A 13,986-nucleotide genomic window follows, 5' to 3' on the forward strand; every position below is an offset into this window, starting at 1 on the left:
TACCTGTCTGTTGGTGAGCATATGCACACATTTCTGTTCTTAAGAATGGAATTGCTGCCCTGGCCGGTTGGCTCAGCGGTAGAGCGTCAGCCTGGCGTGTGGGGGACCCGGGTTCGATTCCAGGCCAGGGCACATAGGAGAAGCGCCCATTTGCTTCTCCACCCCACCCCCTTCCTTCCTCTCTGTCTCTCTCTTCCCCTCCCGCAGCCAAGGCTTCATTGGAGCAAAGATGGCCCGGGCGCTGGGGATGGCTCCTTGGCCTCTGCCCCAGGCGCTAGAGTAGCCCTGGTTGCGGCAGGGCGACACCCCGGAGGGGCAGAGCATCGCCCCCTGGTGGGTAGAGTGTCGCCCCTGGTGGGCGTGCCGGGTGGATCCCGGTCGGGCGCATGCGGGAGTCTGTCTGACTGTCCCCGTTTCCAGCTTCAGAGAAATACAAAAAAAAAAAAAAAAAAGAAAGAATGGAATTGCTCGGGTATGTGTATGTTGCCTGGAACATTCTTACCTCCACTTTTCATTTGGCTAACTTCCTGTTAATTCTTCGGGTTTCAGTTTAAAGGTCACTTCTGCAGAAATTTTAAATTAGGTGTTGCTGTTTATTGGAAGTCCTTCCTGGTACTTACCATAATGTAGGGGTCTCAAACTCAACTCAGCATGTGGGCCGCAGAGCAAGATCACAGCCGTTCGGCGGGCCGCACTAGGTCTACAAAAGGCAACTGTTACGCAACACTTTTCTCACTGCAGTTGAAAACAAAAAAAAATCAGTACAACAAGCACAATCGTACATGCAGTTTACTCAGTGTCACAAAACGACCAGAAACTGTAGTTCGCATCACAACTGCTGTTAACTAAGCTAATATCTAGCTAGGATGCTAGAGAAATGAAAAATACAAGTAGGCCCCTAGGCTTACTTAATTTTATCCAAAATATTTTGAACTTCGTGGATTAGTCTGCGGGCCGCACAAAATTGTTCGGCGGGCCGCGAGTTTGAGACCCCTGCCATAATGTATAATTCTGCATTTGTGTGATTGTGTAATACCTGTTTTCCTGACATAAGGTATTGGGGTACTGACTTTTTATTGCTAGGTCCTGGTACATGATAGACAGTCAGCAAATACTTGTTGCATACATGAGTGAAAGGTTTTTTTTTGTTTTGTTTTGTTTTTACAGGGACAGAGAGAGAGCCAGAGAGGGATAGATAGGGACAGACAGACAGAAACGGAGAGAGATGAGAAGCATCAATCATCAGTTTTTCATTGTGACACCTTAGTTGTTCACTGATTGCTTTCTTATATGTGCCTTGACCACGGGCCTTCAGCAGACAGAATAACCTCTTGCTCGAGCCAGCGACCTTGGGTCCAAGTTGGTGAGCTTTTTTTTTTTGCTCAAGCCAGAGCCTGTGCTCAAGCTGGCGACCTCCGGATCTCGAACCTGGATCCTCCACATCCCAGTCCTCCGACGCTGTATCCACTGCACCATCGCCTGGTCAGGCGTGAAAAGGTTGTTTTTTATTTTGGGCTGTCGCCAAGATTAAAGTGTGTAGTTTAAGTAGAATATGAATTTGGGTAGCTTAATGTCTTTTAGCTGGAATTTTAATTATTTAATTTCACAACAAAAACCTTTTCCTTGTGTGTGATGGAATGGAGAACAGGTCTCCTGCTGCTACTAGCTTGGTAGTCTGGGATGAATCGTCCAACCTCCAGTCTTCCCTTCTGAAGATGAGTGGTTACCCTGCATGCCTCTCAGCTCCTCTGCCCCAGGGCTCTCTGATTCTCCACCCAGTGCTTTCTGCATGCAAATCAGCTGACCACAGACTGCCATTTGTGCAACCACAGGCAAATTGTGATTCTAGGAAGATTAAGCTTGTTTATAATCTTGTTTCCACATTCTGACTTTCTTTAGTGTAGTCTTCACATTAGCTGAGGAAAGACAATCTGTCCCCATCTGGAAGGTCTGAGCTACAGCAGAGTATTGACATTGGTTAGCTGGCTCTTCATGGGGTAGCCTATTATTTAGTGTGAATTACCATAATGCTTCAGAAGTTAGAGAAATTTACATTTAAGTTTCATTCTCAAAATACCATTTAGGGTAAAAACAGGTGACTTTTAAATTACCTTTATGGTTTAGGTAGTGAGTTAATTTTATTTCTTAGCAATGCAGATGTGATCACCACATGACAATATTCTATGCTTTATAAGTCTCTGTTTTAGAGCCACAGCTCATGAAAATCAGGAAATAGGTATATGATTATATTTTTACCTGAATTTCTATAGTCTGAAGTTGTGCTTCATTATTTGCGTAAAATTCTAATTTGAGAAAGGAGAGTGTAATACTAACAATTTCTATAGTCTGAAGTTGTGCTTCATTATTTGCGTTAAATTCTAATTTGAGAAAGGAGAGTGTAATACTAACAATGCTGAATAATGCTGAATTAGTTGCTGTCTAATAATGTGAGAGACAGCAACTAGTATGTTCAGTTTTGATAGAGAACAACTGGTATATTTATTCTCTTAGCATTTTGCATTTTCTGTTGTCTGTAAGTAGATCCTCTCTATGGCTTCTATTTTCTTTTTAAACTGTGTTTTTTGTTTGTTTTGTTTTTGTTTTTAGTGAGAGACAGACAGGCAGGGACAGATAGGAAGGGAGAGAGATGAGAAGCATCAACTCATAGTTGCAGCACCTTAGTTCACTGATTGCTTTCTCATATGTGCCTTGACGGGGGGGGGGGGGGGGACGGGGGGGGGACGGGGACGGGGACGGGACGACACGGACTCCAGCCGAGCCAGTGACCTTTGGACTCAAGCCAGCAAACTCCACACTCAAGCCAGATGAGCTCATGCTCAAGCTGGCAACCTCAGGGTTTCAAACCGGGTTATCACCGTCCCAGACCAACACTCTCCACTGTGCCACCGCCTATTCAGGCTGTTCATGTTTTTAATAAAATTTGTGAAGCAAGTCATCTTAAACCTATTTCTATTATTAAGTGTGAAATGTCATGTTATTTTTAGAAGTAGATACCTTACTGGTAATCATTTTAGTAAAATTTGTTTATAATGCTAACACTGTCACTATGGAAAAATAAAATTGTAATTGTTCCACTTTTAAAAATTATACTTTTGTACAGTTTTTAAAGTTTATATTGGTTATTTATTACCTATTAAAGAATTTTACTTTTTCAAGTATGAAATAATTGTTTGATTATGACTATGAAAAAAATCTCGATTAATCTTCTAAAATAACATTGTCCAGTATGAGAAGTCATGATAGCTATTCTTTTTTTTTTTTTTTTTTAATTATTTTTATTTTATTTATTCATTTTTAGAGAGGAGAGACAGAGAGAGAGAGACAGAGAGAGAGAAAGGGGAGGAGCTGGAAGCCTCAACTCCCATATGTGCCTTGACCAGGCAAGCCCAGGGTTTCGAACCGGCGACCTCAGCATTTCCAGGTCGACGCTTTATCCACTGCGCCACCACAGGTCAGGCGATAGCTATTCTTATATATTTTTCTTTCTTTTTTTTCTTTTTAATTCAGTGAGAGGAGGGGAGGCAGAGACAAACATCTGCATGTGCCCCAACCTGGATCCACCCAGAAAGCCCACTAGGGGGTGATGCTGTGCCCATCTGGGCCATTGCTCCATTGCTCAGCAATGAGCTCTTCTTAGTGCCTGAGAGGCCATGGAGCCATCCTCAGTGCCTGGGGCCAACTCACTGCAATAAACTTGGCTGCAGGAGAGGAAGAAAGAGAGGGAGAAAGAAACGAGAGGGGGAGAGGTGGAAAAGCAGATGGGTGCTTCTCCTGTGTGCCCTGACCAGGAATCAAACCCAGGACGTTCACATACTGGGCTGATGTACTACCACTGAGCAAACCAGCCAGGGCCTCTTATGTATTTTTCAGAAGCTCTTGCTTATTTAGTATTAAGAAATAATTACTTATCTGAAATATTTTATGATGGAAATCAATGTATGTAAACACTTTAGTTTGTGAGGTGAATTGAGCTGGATTTTGGAGGATGTGAATAAATACATGGCACATTTTTTGTCTAAAGCCTAATACAGGAGAAAAAAAATACCCAGTGATATAAAGTAGTGTGTGGTAAGTGCAGTGCAGGTGTCAGTGCACTGAACCCAGTAATAAGTTGTTGACTGGTATGGCTTCTGTTTTCATTACTTTCTTATAGCCTAAATAGGAAACATCGGTTGGGCCTGCCTTCTGTCATTAGTTTGTTAACAGAACTTTGAAGACATGCACCAAGCTAAAATAATGAATGAGTTATCGGAATTAAGTTGTAGTTATTTCACCACCTCGTGGCTTTAGGTTGTTTTAAAGTATTTCTTAACCTCTTCTGTGATAAGCAAAGGTGAGCTTATTATTTTCCAAAGATAATTTCTACATAGTAAGGTATTGAAATTACTTAGGATGAATGTAAGGGAAACATTTCTGACAATACAGCAATAGTTATCCTTTCTGTGGTCTCCATTCTGGAATTGCCAAGTCTTCTCCTTCCCCGACTTATCATGTACTTATTATTTGAAGACAGTATGATAGCCTTGGGAAGAGCAGGCAAGCAGCTATGCTGAGGCTTTGGGACTTATTGCTCCCTCTAGTTATAGGGGTCCACATGTGCATTGCGCTTTTGCCTAGTCTACCTCTGGTCTAGGGTGATTGGAAGGACATGCTTCTCTGGTCACTTGGGTTCCAATCGCCTCTGCTCTCACTGACTGGACTGAGTTCTCTGGTCTTCTCTCCTCTTTGAATTTATCCAGTGTGCCAAAGAAGTTGTCAGAATAAATGTACTATCATTTTATTTTGGGAAGTCTCAACAATAGATCAGAGAAAAGAGAATGGCACCACTGATGCCATGAACCTCTCACCCAGTCTTGACGATTATCAGCCTGTGGACACTGTTTTTCTCTGTGTCCCTGTCCACTCTGTCCCTGTCCTTATTTATTTTGAAGTAAATCCCAGACATGTAATTTCGTCCATAAGTATTTTTATGAGGATAAATGTTTATAGCACATTTTATTTTGTTTTAAATTCCATTCTGTGACCTTACTCATATTCACCAGGAATAGAATCAGAGGACCTTCAGATCAGTTCTAATGATGTGAGGGAATGGTTTAAACTATAGCGGTAATTGTAGGTTTGATATATAAGATAGCTCTGTGTTCTCAGGAAATGCATGTTTGCATTACATTGAAAACTAAGAAAAGATTAAAAGCATGACAGAAAGTTATTGTTGACTGTGACATGGGAAAAAGAGTTTTTCCTTTTAAAGTTGTTATTGAGGTGGTTAGCTAGTATTTATCCCTGAGGTGCTGCGGCAGTAACTTCAGAAGTTGTGCTTCACCTTATTTTACTTGTTTAACAGGTGAGCTAAGGTCCAGGCCTCCTTGCCTTAGCTGAACTGCTAAAGATCTTGATCAGCTCAGGATTACCGTATTCCTAAAACAAAGTCTTCTTGCACTTTCGTACCTACTTGTTGTTAAAAATCAGGACGAGAAAAAAGAAAGGTTTGCTTTTCCAAGCATCTTGTTTGTTTAACAACCCAACATGACCAGGAGAACAAAATACAGCTGTCTTTACAAACGTGGTCTATTCCACCCATTGAAAGCACAGTGGAGACCTTGGAACCTTGCAAGACGGTATTGGTACTGGCATTGGCACCGGCACCAGCAGGAGTGACCTGAGCTTCCTGTCACCACATCCAGGCCTTCGATTTCCCCTGAGCTCTCTCCCCCTGTCATTGAATAGTTCCTCCTTTAACCTCTGGCTAGAAAGAATTTAACAGTGCCTTGACTTCCCCATTGCCACCCCCATACCCCAGCACAGAGCTCAATGGGAGGAATTGTTAAATCTCAGTAAAGAGAGCTCAGGTACTATGTGCTAAGGTACAGTGTTTCTCTTTATATGTTTTTTTTTTAATGGTTGTATTTTATTTTATTTTTTCATTTTTCTGAAGCTGGAAACGGGGAGGCAGTCAGACTCCCGCATGCGCCCGACCGGGATCCACCCGGCATGCCCACCAGGGGGCGATACTCTGCCCATCCAGGGCATCGCTCTGTTGCATCCAGAGCCATTCTAGCGCTTGAGGCAGAGGCCATAGAGCCATCCCCAGCACCCAGGCCACCTTTTGCTCCAATGGAGCCTCGGCTGCGGGAGGGGAAGAGAGAGACAGAGAGGAAGGAGAGGGGGAGGGGTGGAGAAGCAGATGGGCGCTTCTCCTGTGTGCCCTGGCCGGGAATCGAACCCGGGACTCCTGTACACCAGGCCGATGCTCTACCGCTGAGCCAACTATGTGGTTTTTTTTAATTATTAATTTTAATGCAGTGACATTGATAAATCAGGGTACATATGTTCAGAGAAAACATCTCCAGATTATTTTGACATTTGATTATATTGCATACCCCTCACCCAAAGTCAAATTGTCTTCTGTCACCTTCTATCTGGTTTTCTTTGTGCCGCTCCCCTCCCCCCGCCCCCTCTCTCTCTTTCCTCGCCACCCCCCCCCCTTACCATCACATTCTTGTCCATGTCTCTGAGTCTCATTTTTATGTCCCATCTATGTATGGATTCATATAGTTCTTAGTTTTTTCTAATTTACTTATTTCACTCTGTATAACGTTATCAAGGTCCATCCATGTTATTGTAAATGATCTGATGTCATCATTTCTTATGGCTGAGTAGTATTCCATAGTATATATGTACCAAAGCTTTTTTTATATGTAATTTTTTTTATTTTTTTTAATTCATTTTAGAGAGGAGAGGGAGAGACAGAGGGAGAGAGAAAGAGGAGAGACAGAGAGAGAGAAGGGGGGGAGGAGCTGGAAGCATCAACTCCCATATGTGCCTTGACCAGGCAAGCCCAGGGTTTCAAACCGGCAACCTCAGCATTTCCAGGTCGACGCTTTATCCACTGCGCCACCACAGGTCAGGTCTTTTTTTTTTTTTACAGAGAGAGAGAGAGTCAGAGAGAGGAATAGACAGGGACAGACAGGAACAGAGAGAGATGAGAAGCATCAATTATTAGTTTTTCGTTGCGCATTGCGACACCTTGGTTATTCATTGACTGCTTTCTCATATGTGCCTTGATCGCGGACCTTCAGCAGACCAAGTAACCCCTTGCTCGAGCCAGCGACCTTAGGTCCAAGCTGGTGAGCTTTTGCTTAAACCAGATGAGCCCACGCTCCAGCTGGCGACCTCGGGGTCTCGAACCTGGCTCTTCAGCATCCCAGTCTGACGCTCTATCCACTGCGCCACCGCCTGGTCAGGCTGTACTAAAGCTTTTTGATCCACTCATCCACTGACGGACACTTGGGCTGTTCCAGATCTTCGCTATTGTAAACAATGCTGCTATAAACATGGGGGTGCATTTTTCCTTTTGGAACAGTTCTGTGGTTTTCTTAGGGTATATTCCTAAAAGTAGGATAGCTGGGTCAAAAGGCAGTTCGATTTTTAATTTTTTGAGGAATCTCCATACTGTTTTACACAATGGCTGCATTCACAAAAATAAATTCAAAATGGATAAAAGACTTAAATGTAAGCTGTGAAACCATAAGCATCTTAGAAGAAAACATAGGCAGTAGGCTCTTCAACATCTCTCACAGCAATATATTTGCTGATTTATCTCCATGGGCAAGTGAAATAAAAAGACAGGATAAACAAATGGGACTATATCAAACTATAAAGCTTTTGCACAGCTAAAGACGATAAGAACAGAATAAAAAGACAAACTACACAATGGGAGAACATATTTGACAATACGTCTGATAAGGGGTTAATAACAAAAATTTATAAAGAACTTGTAAATCTCAACACCAGGAAGATAAACAATCCAATCCAAAAATGGGCAAAAGAAATGAATAGACATTTTCCAAAGAGGACATACAGATGGCCAATAGGCATATGAAAAAATGCTCAACATCACTAATCATTAGAGAAATGCAAATTAAAACCACAATGAGATATCACCTCACACCAGTCAGAATGGCGCCCATCAACAAAACAACACAATAAGTGCTGGCAAGGATGTGGAGAAAAGGGAACCCTCTTTATGTGTTATTTTAAACCTAAGAAAACATTTTCTTTTGTGCTACAACTCTCAGTTTATTTTTGTCAATTAGATGAATACTTAACAGCACACTCACTGTTCAGCATCCCAGTGTGAAGTTTGTGTTATGATAAGATTTAAAGAAATGAGCTCTAGTGTCTTTTGCTATCAGTGTACAAGTGTGTGTAGTGTAAAATAGAAGAAAGATAGACTTTTAGCCAGAGTGATGAGGGAGAATTTGGCATTTAGATTAGGGATTGAAGACTGGGGAGTGTTTGGAAATGTGAGAGAACATGAAACAAAGGATGAGCGGAACAAAGGAGGAAAAGGGGTGTGGCTGCTGAGGAGTGTGTCTGCTGAGGAGTGTTGGACGTGATGGGGGTAAGTTGTGCAGGTACAGGGCAATGCTGGGGAAAGCAGGGAGGGCACAGGGCGCAGAACAGTGTGGCTGGTCTGAGTGAACTAATTAAAAATGCTGTTTTATCTACAGGTTATTTATACACAGTGTTTTATTTTGTTTTGCTTTGTATTTTTCTGAAGTGAGAAGCGAGGAGGCAGACAGACTCCTTCATGCACCCGATTGGGATCCACCTGGCACGCCCACCAAGGGGCAATGCTCTGCCCATCTAGGGCGTTGCTCTGTTTTAGCCGAAGCCATTCTAGTGCCTGAGGCAGAGGCCATGGAGCCATCCTCAGTGCCCGGGCCAACTTTGCTCCAGTGGAGCCTTGGATGTGGGAGGGGAAGAGAGAGATAGAGAGGAAGGATAGATGGAAGGGTGGAGAAGCAGATGGGCGCTTCTCCTGTGTGCCCTGGCCGGCAATCGAACCTGGGACTTCCACACGCTGGGCCAATGCTCTACTACTGAGCCAACCAGCCAGGGCTTATACACAGTGTTTTAAAGTTGTATGGCATTTTTTTTATGGCTTTCTTATTTTGACTGATCTCAAAGTGAAAAATTGTCAAATTATTTTCTAGAATTAAATTACCAGAGAAGTGGGACAAAAATCTGATTAGGTCTGTCCCTCTTATATCATATATTCCTCCATAGTTTCCTAAAATAAAAAATTCTCGGCCCTGGCCAGTTGGCTCAGCGGTAGAGCGTCGGCCTGGCGTGCGGGGGACCCGGGTTTGATTCCCGGCCAGGGCACATAGGAGAAGCGCCCATTTGCTTCTCCACTCCCTCCTCCTTCCTCTCTGTCTCTCTCTTCCCCTCCCGCAGCCAAGGCTCCATTGGAGCAAAGATGGCCCCGGGCGCTGGGAATGGCTCCTTGGCCTCTGCCCCAGGCGCTAGAGTGGCTCTGGTGGCGGCAGAGCGACGCCCCGGAGGGGCAGAGCATCGCCCCTGGTGGGCGTGCCGGGTGGATCCCGGTGGGGCGCATGCGGGAGTCTGTCTGACTGTCTCTCCCCGTTTCCAGCTTCAGAAAAATACCAAAAAAAAAAAAAAAATTCTCATAAAATGTATATGGGGGGACTGCTTTTTGTTATAAGGCTTTTCAGTCGTCCCTCTCCATATCGTGGTCTCACTGTACCGTGGATTTTTTAATTGTATATATCTAATTTTGTATCCCAGATTTTTTGCTATATTGCGGGATTTTGCGGTATATAGGTATTTTTATATATTTATTATTTTAATTATTTTGTGGTAAAATAAGCAAAATAAGTGTGGGAAAGGTTAATGGCAGTGTGATTTATAAGGGTATGGGAAAGGTTTATAAAGCCTTAAAATATATACACATAAGAAAATAAATATAAGGTCGCTGCTTCACGGATTTTCGCCTATTGTGGAGGGTCTGGAATCTAACCCCCGTGATTGACAAGGGACCACTGTATCTTAGGGCCATTTGAAGATAAGAGCTTCTTAATTTAGCAATATGCCATGTTGTTTGGTGGTTACATATACAATTTTTTAAAATTTAAAATAATTTTCAGCATACAGAAAAGTTGGACTTTAGTTCGAAGAACTTTTTTCTGAACTATATGAGAATAAGTTGCTGACTGGATGACCTGTTACCATAAGCTCTTTACTATGTGTTTCTTAGAAAGCTGTTCTGCGTAAGTACAGTGAAACCATAAAAAAGTTAACGTTGTGCTTCTGGTCACCCTCAGAGTCCATTCAGTTGCACTAGTTGTCCCAACAATGACTTATTCTATAGCGAAGAGATCCAGTTCAGATTTGTGCATTTTATTAATTTTCATGTCTCTTTCGTCTCATAAACCTAAAAAAGTTCCTTAGTCTTGGATGTTTATAAATCAAAACTTGAAAGGTGAAGGCTAGCTGTCTGTAGAGTGTCCTTCACTTTGGGGTCTGGTGGGTCCTCATGCTCAGACTCAGGTTGCACATCTTGGCAGGAGTGTCAGCAGGAGTGGTGCTGGTTCTGTCATGTGTCCTGTTGGGGGCACATTAATAGAACAGTGACAATAGCCTACCCTAGGGAAATTATTCTGGGTGTTATATTCATTAGCAAGATAACATTAATTTTATTGCAGAAGAAATAAGTCAGACTGGAGATTTCCTGTCCCAGTGCTAAACTGTGTCGTCACTAGTTTTTGTTATTTAAGCAGTCATCTTCTACGTGTTGGCATAAAAGGATGTCCAGGACAGGGTTCCTGCCTTCAAGGAGCAGGCTGAGTAATGGGAAAGATGAGTGATAAGGATATGTAAATGTTTTGGTAACATGCAGAAGGAGCTCTTGGAAAGACCTGTGCTGGAGAAGTAAAAAAAGTTTCCAGAAGGTAATTTTATCAGGTGTAGCATTTTGCCAAGAGGCAAAGGTTGGGGAGAGCATGGTAGGCAGAAGGCTAGATTGCTGTGCAAAGGTACAGAAATGTAAAAGGGCGTGTTTGTGCAACAGCAAGCATGGGATACAGGAAGTGGAGGGGGGTAATGAAAAATTAAACAAAAAAGGTATGCTCCTGGCCAGGTTGCGCAGTTGGTTCGCCTGTCTTCCCTGTACACTAAGCTGGCAGGTTTGATCCCTCATCAGACCACATACAAGAATAAACCAATGAATGCATAAGTGGAACAGCAAATCAATGTTTCTCTCTTTCTCTCTCCCCTTCCTCTATCTCTTGCCATCCTCTCTCTCAAATCAATCAATACAAAATATATTAAAAATAACTAGTTATATATTAAAAAAGAAAGTATGTTGAAGCCAGATTCTGAAAGATTCCTTGCTAAGAAGTTGGGTGTTATCCTATATATAAGGGATATCAGTGGCATAGTTCCAGTAGTAAAAACAGTCAAACAGATCAGTGGGAGAGAAAAGAAAACTCAAAAGCAATCCCCAAAACACAACTATTGCTAAAAGTAATAACACTTCGGATCAATGGGAGAGGATGAATTAATAGATAGTGTTGGGACATTGGTTAACTCTTTGGGAAGAACAATTAAGTTACTAGTTTGAGAAAATATTTTATGCAATACATTTGTTAAGAATATCAGATTTAGCCTGACCAGGCAGTGGCGGAGTAGTTAGAGCAGAAGACCCAGGTCCGAAACCCCAAGGTCACCAGCTTGAGCACAGGCTCTTGTAGCTTGAGCGCGGGCTCACCAGCTTGAGCACGGGGCAACTGGCTTGAGTATGGGATCATCGACATGTCCCCATGGTCGCTGGCTTGAGTCCAAAGGTCACTGGCTTGAGGCCCAAGGTCTCTTGAGCCCAAAGTTTCTGGCTTGAGCAAGGGGTCACTCACTCTGCTGTAGTCCCCTCCACCCACCACCCACCCCCAGTCAAGGCACATATGAGAAAGCAATCAATGAACAACTAAGGAAACTAAGGAGCTGCAATGAAGAATTGATGCTTCTCATCTCTCTCCCTTTCTGTCTGTCTGTCCCTCTCTGTCTTTGACTCAAAAGAAAAAAAATTATCACTTAGATTTAGAAATTTTTGGTTGAAATTCCAACTTTATAGCTAAATTGAATCTGATTTTTCAGGTCATATTTCTTACCCTGAGACACTTTTTTTGTAGCTTCTGCAGAAAAAGAGGCAATCAAGGGCACTTACTCCAAAGTACTGGATGCGTATGGACTCCTAGGTGTTTTACGATTAAATCTTGGTAAGTTTATTATTGAATATAATTAAATATTTTATTATTTCTTTTTTGTAATAGTAAGAACTTGAAAGAGGCAATAAATGATTTGACTCCATATGTGAGCTATAAGTGAGTTAACCTCTTTTAAGCCCTGATTAATCTAATCTTGGGATAATGTTTGCTATTGAAAGGCATGCTGTGTGCTCAGGCCCTTGTGATTCTAAGTCCTGGAGACAGTGCCCTGTTTGAACAATTGAAGAGATTGATGTCAGTTGTCAAAACAGGGCACTATCATTTTTCTTTGCCTCAATTTAGAAGATGTCTTAGTGGGAACCACACCGATTTACCTGATTTACAGTGGAAAGGATGTCTGTTTTGTATTCAGAAGGTCTCAGCTTGAATCTGTCTCTGCCACTTCAATGTCACCATGGGCTGCAAAGTAACCTTTGCAATTACCAGTGTGTCTGTAACCGTGTGACTAAAATGTGGCCCAGGGACTGGTATCATTCCATGAGCTGTTTTGTAACTGGTCCGGGATGAGATAAGGAGCTTGAACTGTCATGCAAATTAGCACATGGCTTCCTTCACTGACAAAATGGTAGGCTGAAAAAGAAGTCAGCTAAACCAAAGGGTGAAAGTTAGTGTTGTAGTTGATTTCCTTTTTGAACAAGGGCCTTTTCTCCTTGTGAACCAGTAAAAGTTCATGAACCACACTGAGGAGACTGGTCTGTGAAATGGAGACCTGCCCTTTGCCATGAATCTATCACATGCCAGGGTGCTTAGGTGATCCTCAGAGTCCAGTGAAATTTGTTTTAGTCCCATTTTATAGGGTGGTATCTCATGTTGGCTGTGTTAACACACTGAGTGGTAGGACCAAGAAGCAGGGCCACTTCTTTCCACACCACAGCCCACGCTCAAAATGCACCACTGTGGAATCCCATTGATGCTGATTTCATAAGTTCTTGTCAAAATCTTTGGGAAGTTTCTGTAAACGAAATTGCATTATAAATGTTACCCAGGACTCTTTGCCCATATATCCTCATCAGTTCACATTTTATGCCATTTTTTCTAACTGCCTGTTTACCAAGAACTCTCACATTCATTGTCTTAGCTGGACTTACTAGCAATCACAAAGGAAAGGTAAGGGAAGATAAGATTTTTCTTATTTGATAAATTTTTTATATCCTCAGATTAATTACAGCTACAGTTTTATGGATGAGATTATTCTGTTAATGTTTACATGCTTCAAAATGCATTTAAACAAAGTGTCTTCAACTTTTGCCAAAATCTAGGTGTGAACATAAACACATTGATGATAACTTAAAATAACACGATGACACATTTTAAAAGATGGAGGCAGAAGAAAATTGGAAGAAACTTTGAATAGCTTGAAAAATACTGGGACTTTTCATTCTATTATCTTTGCTTTCTGCAGGTGATGCCATGTTACATTACCTGGTCCTGGTCACTGGGTGCATGTCCGTTGGAAAAATTCAAGAATCTGAAGTTTTCCGAGTTACTTCCACTGAATTTATATCACTGAGAATTGACTCCTCAGATGAGGATCGCATTTCAGAAGTGCGGAAAGTTTTGAATTCAGGGAACTTTTATTTTGCATGGTCTGCATCAGGAATGAGTTTAGATCTGAGTCTCAATGCGCACCGCAGCATGCAAGAGCACACGACTGATAATAGATTCTTCTGGTGAGTCTGGTGGCATTTCTCCCTTTGTCGTTGTAGCTTGAAGTGGGCCCTCAGTTGTCCAAGTTACTTCCAGAGCCAGCAGGACATTGCTGGTGGAGCACTCCACACACTCGCCCAGCCAGAGCCCTCAGCAGAGCAGAGCAGAGCAGGCATCCTCTGACTTTACTGAAGCTGTCCTGTGACATGAAACCCATCTACTCTTCCTG

At 42.4% G+C, this 13,986-nt stretch overlaps 1 protein-coding gene across 14 annotated transcripts in view; it reads left to right on the forward strand.

The window, feature by feature from the left end:
* The window catches only part of SYNJ1 (synaptojanin 1), an 89,022-nt gene that overhangs the window by 12,362 nt on the left and 62,674 nt on the right, over positions 1-13,986 (forward strand). For all 14 annotated transcript variants that reach the window (XM_066259510.1, XM_066259516.1, XM_066259517.1 and 11 more), the window contains exons 3-4: positions 12,015-12,101; positions 13,513-13,780. In XM_066259510.1, the coding sequence (XP_066115607.1) occupies positions 12,015-12,101; positions 13,513-13,780 (355 nt within the window). The remainder of the gene's footprint in view (positions 1-12,014; positions 12,102-13,512; positions 13,781-13,986) is intronic.

This window comes from Saccopteryx bilineata, chromosome 2 (assembly GCF_036850765.1).
Source record: "Saccopteryx bilineata isolate mSacBil1 chromosome 2, mSacBil1_pri_phased_curated, whole genome shotgun sequence".
NCBI classification, from domain to species: Eukaryota; Metazoa; Chordata; class Mammalia; order Chiroptera; family Emballonuridae; genus Saccopteryx; species Saccopteryx bilineata.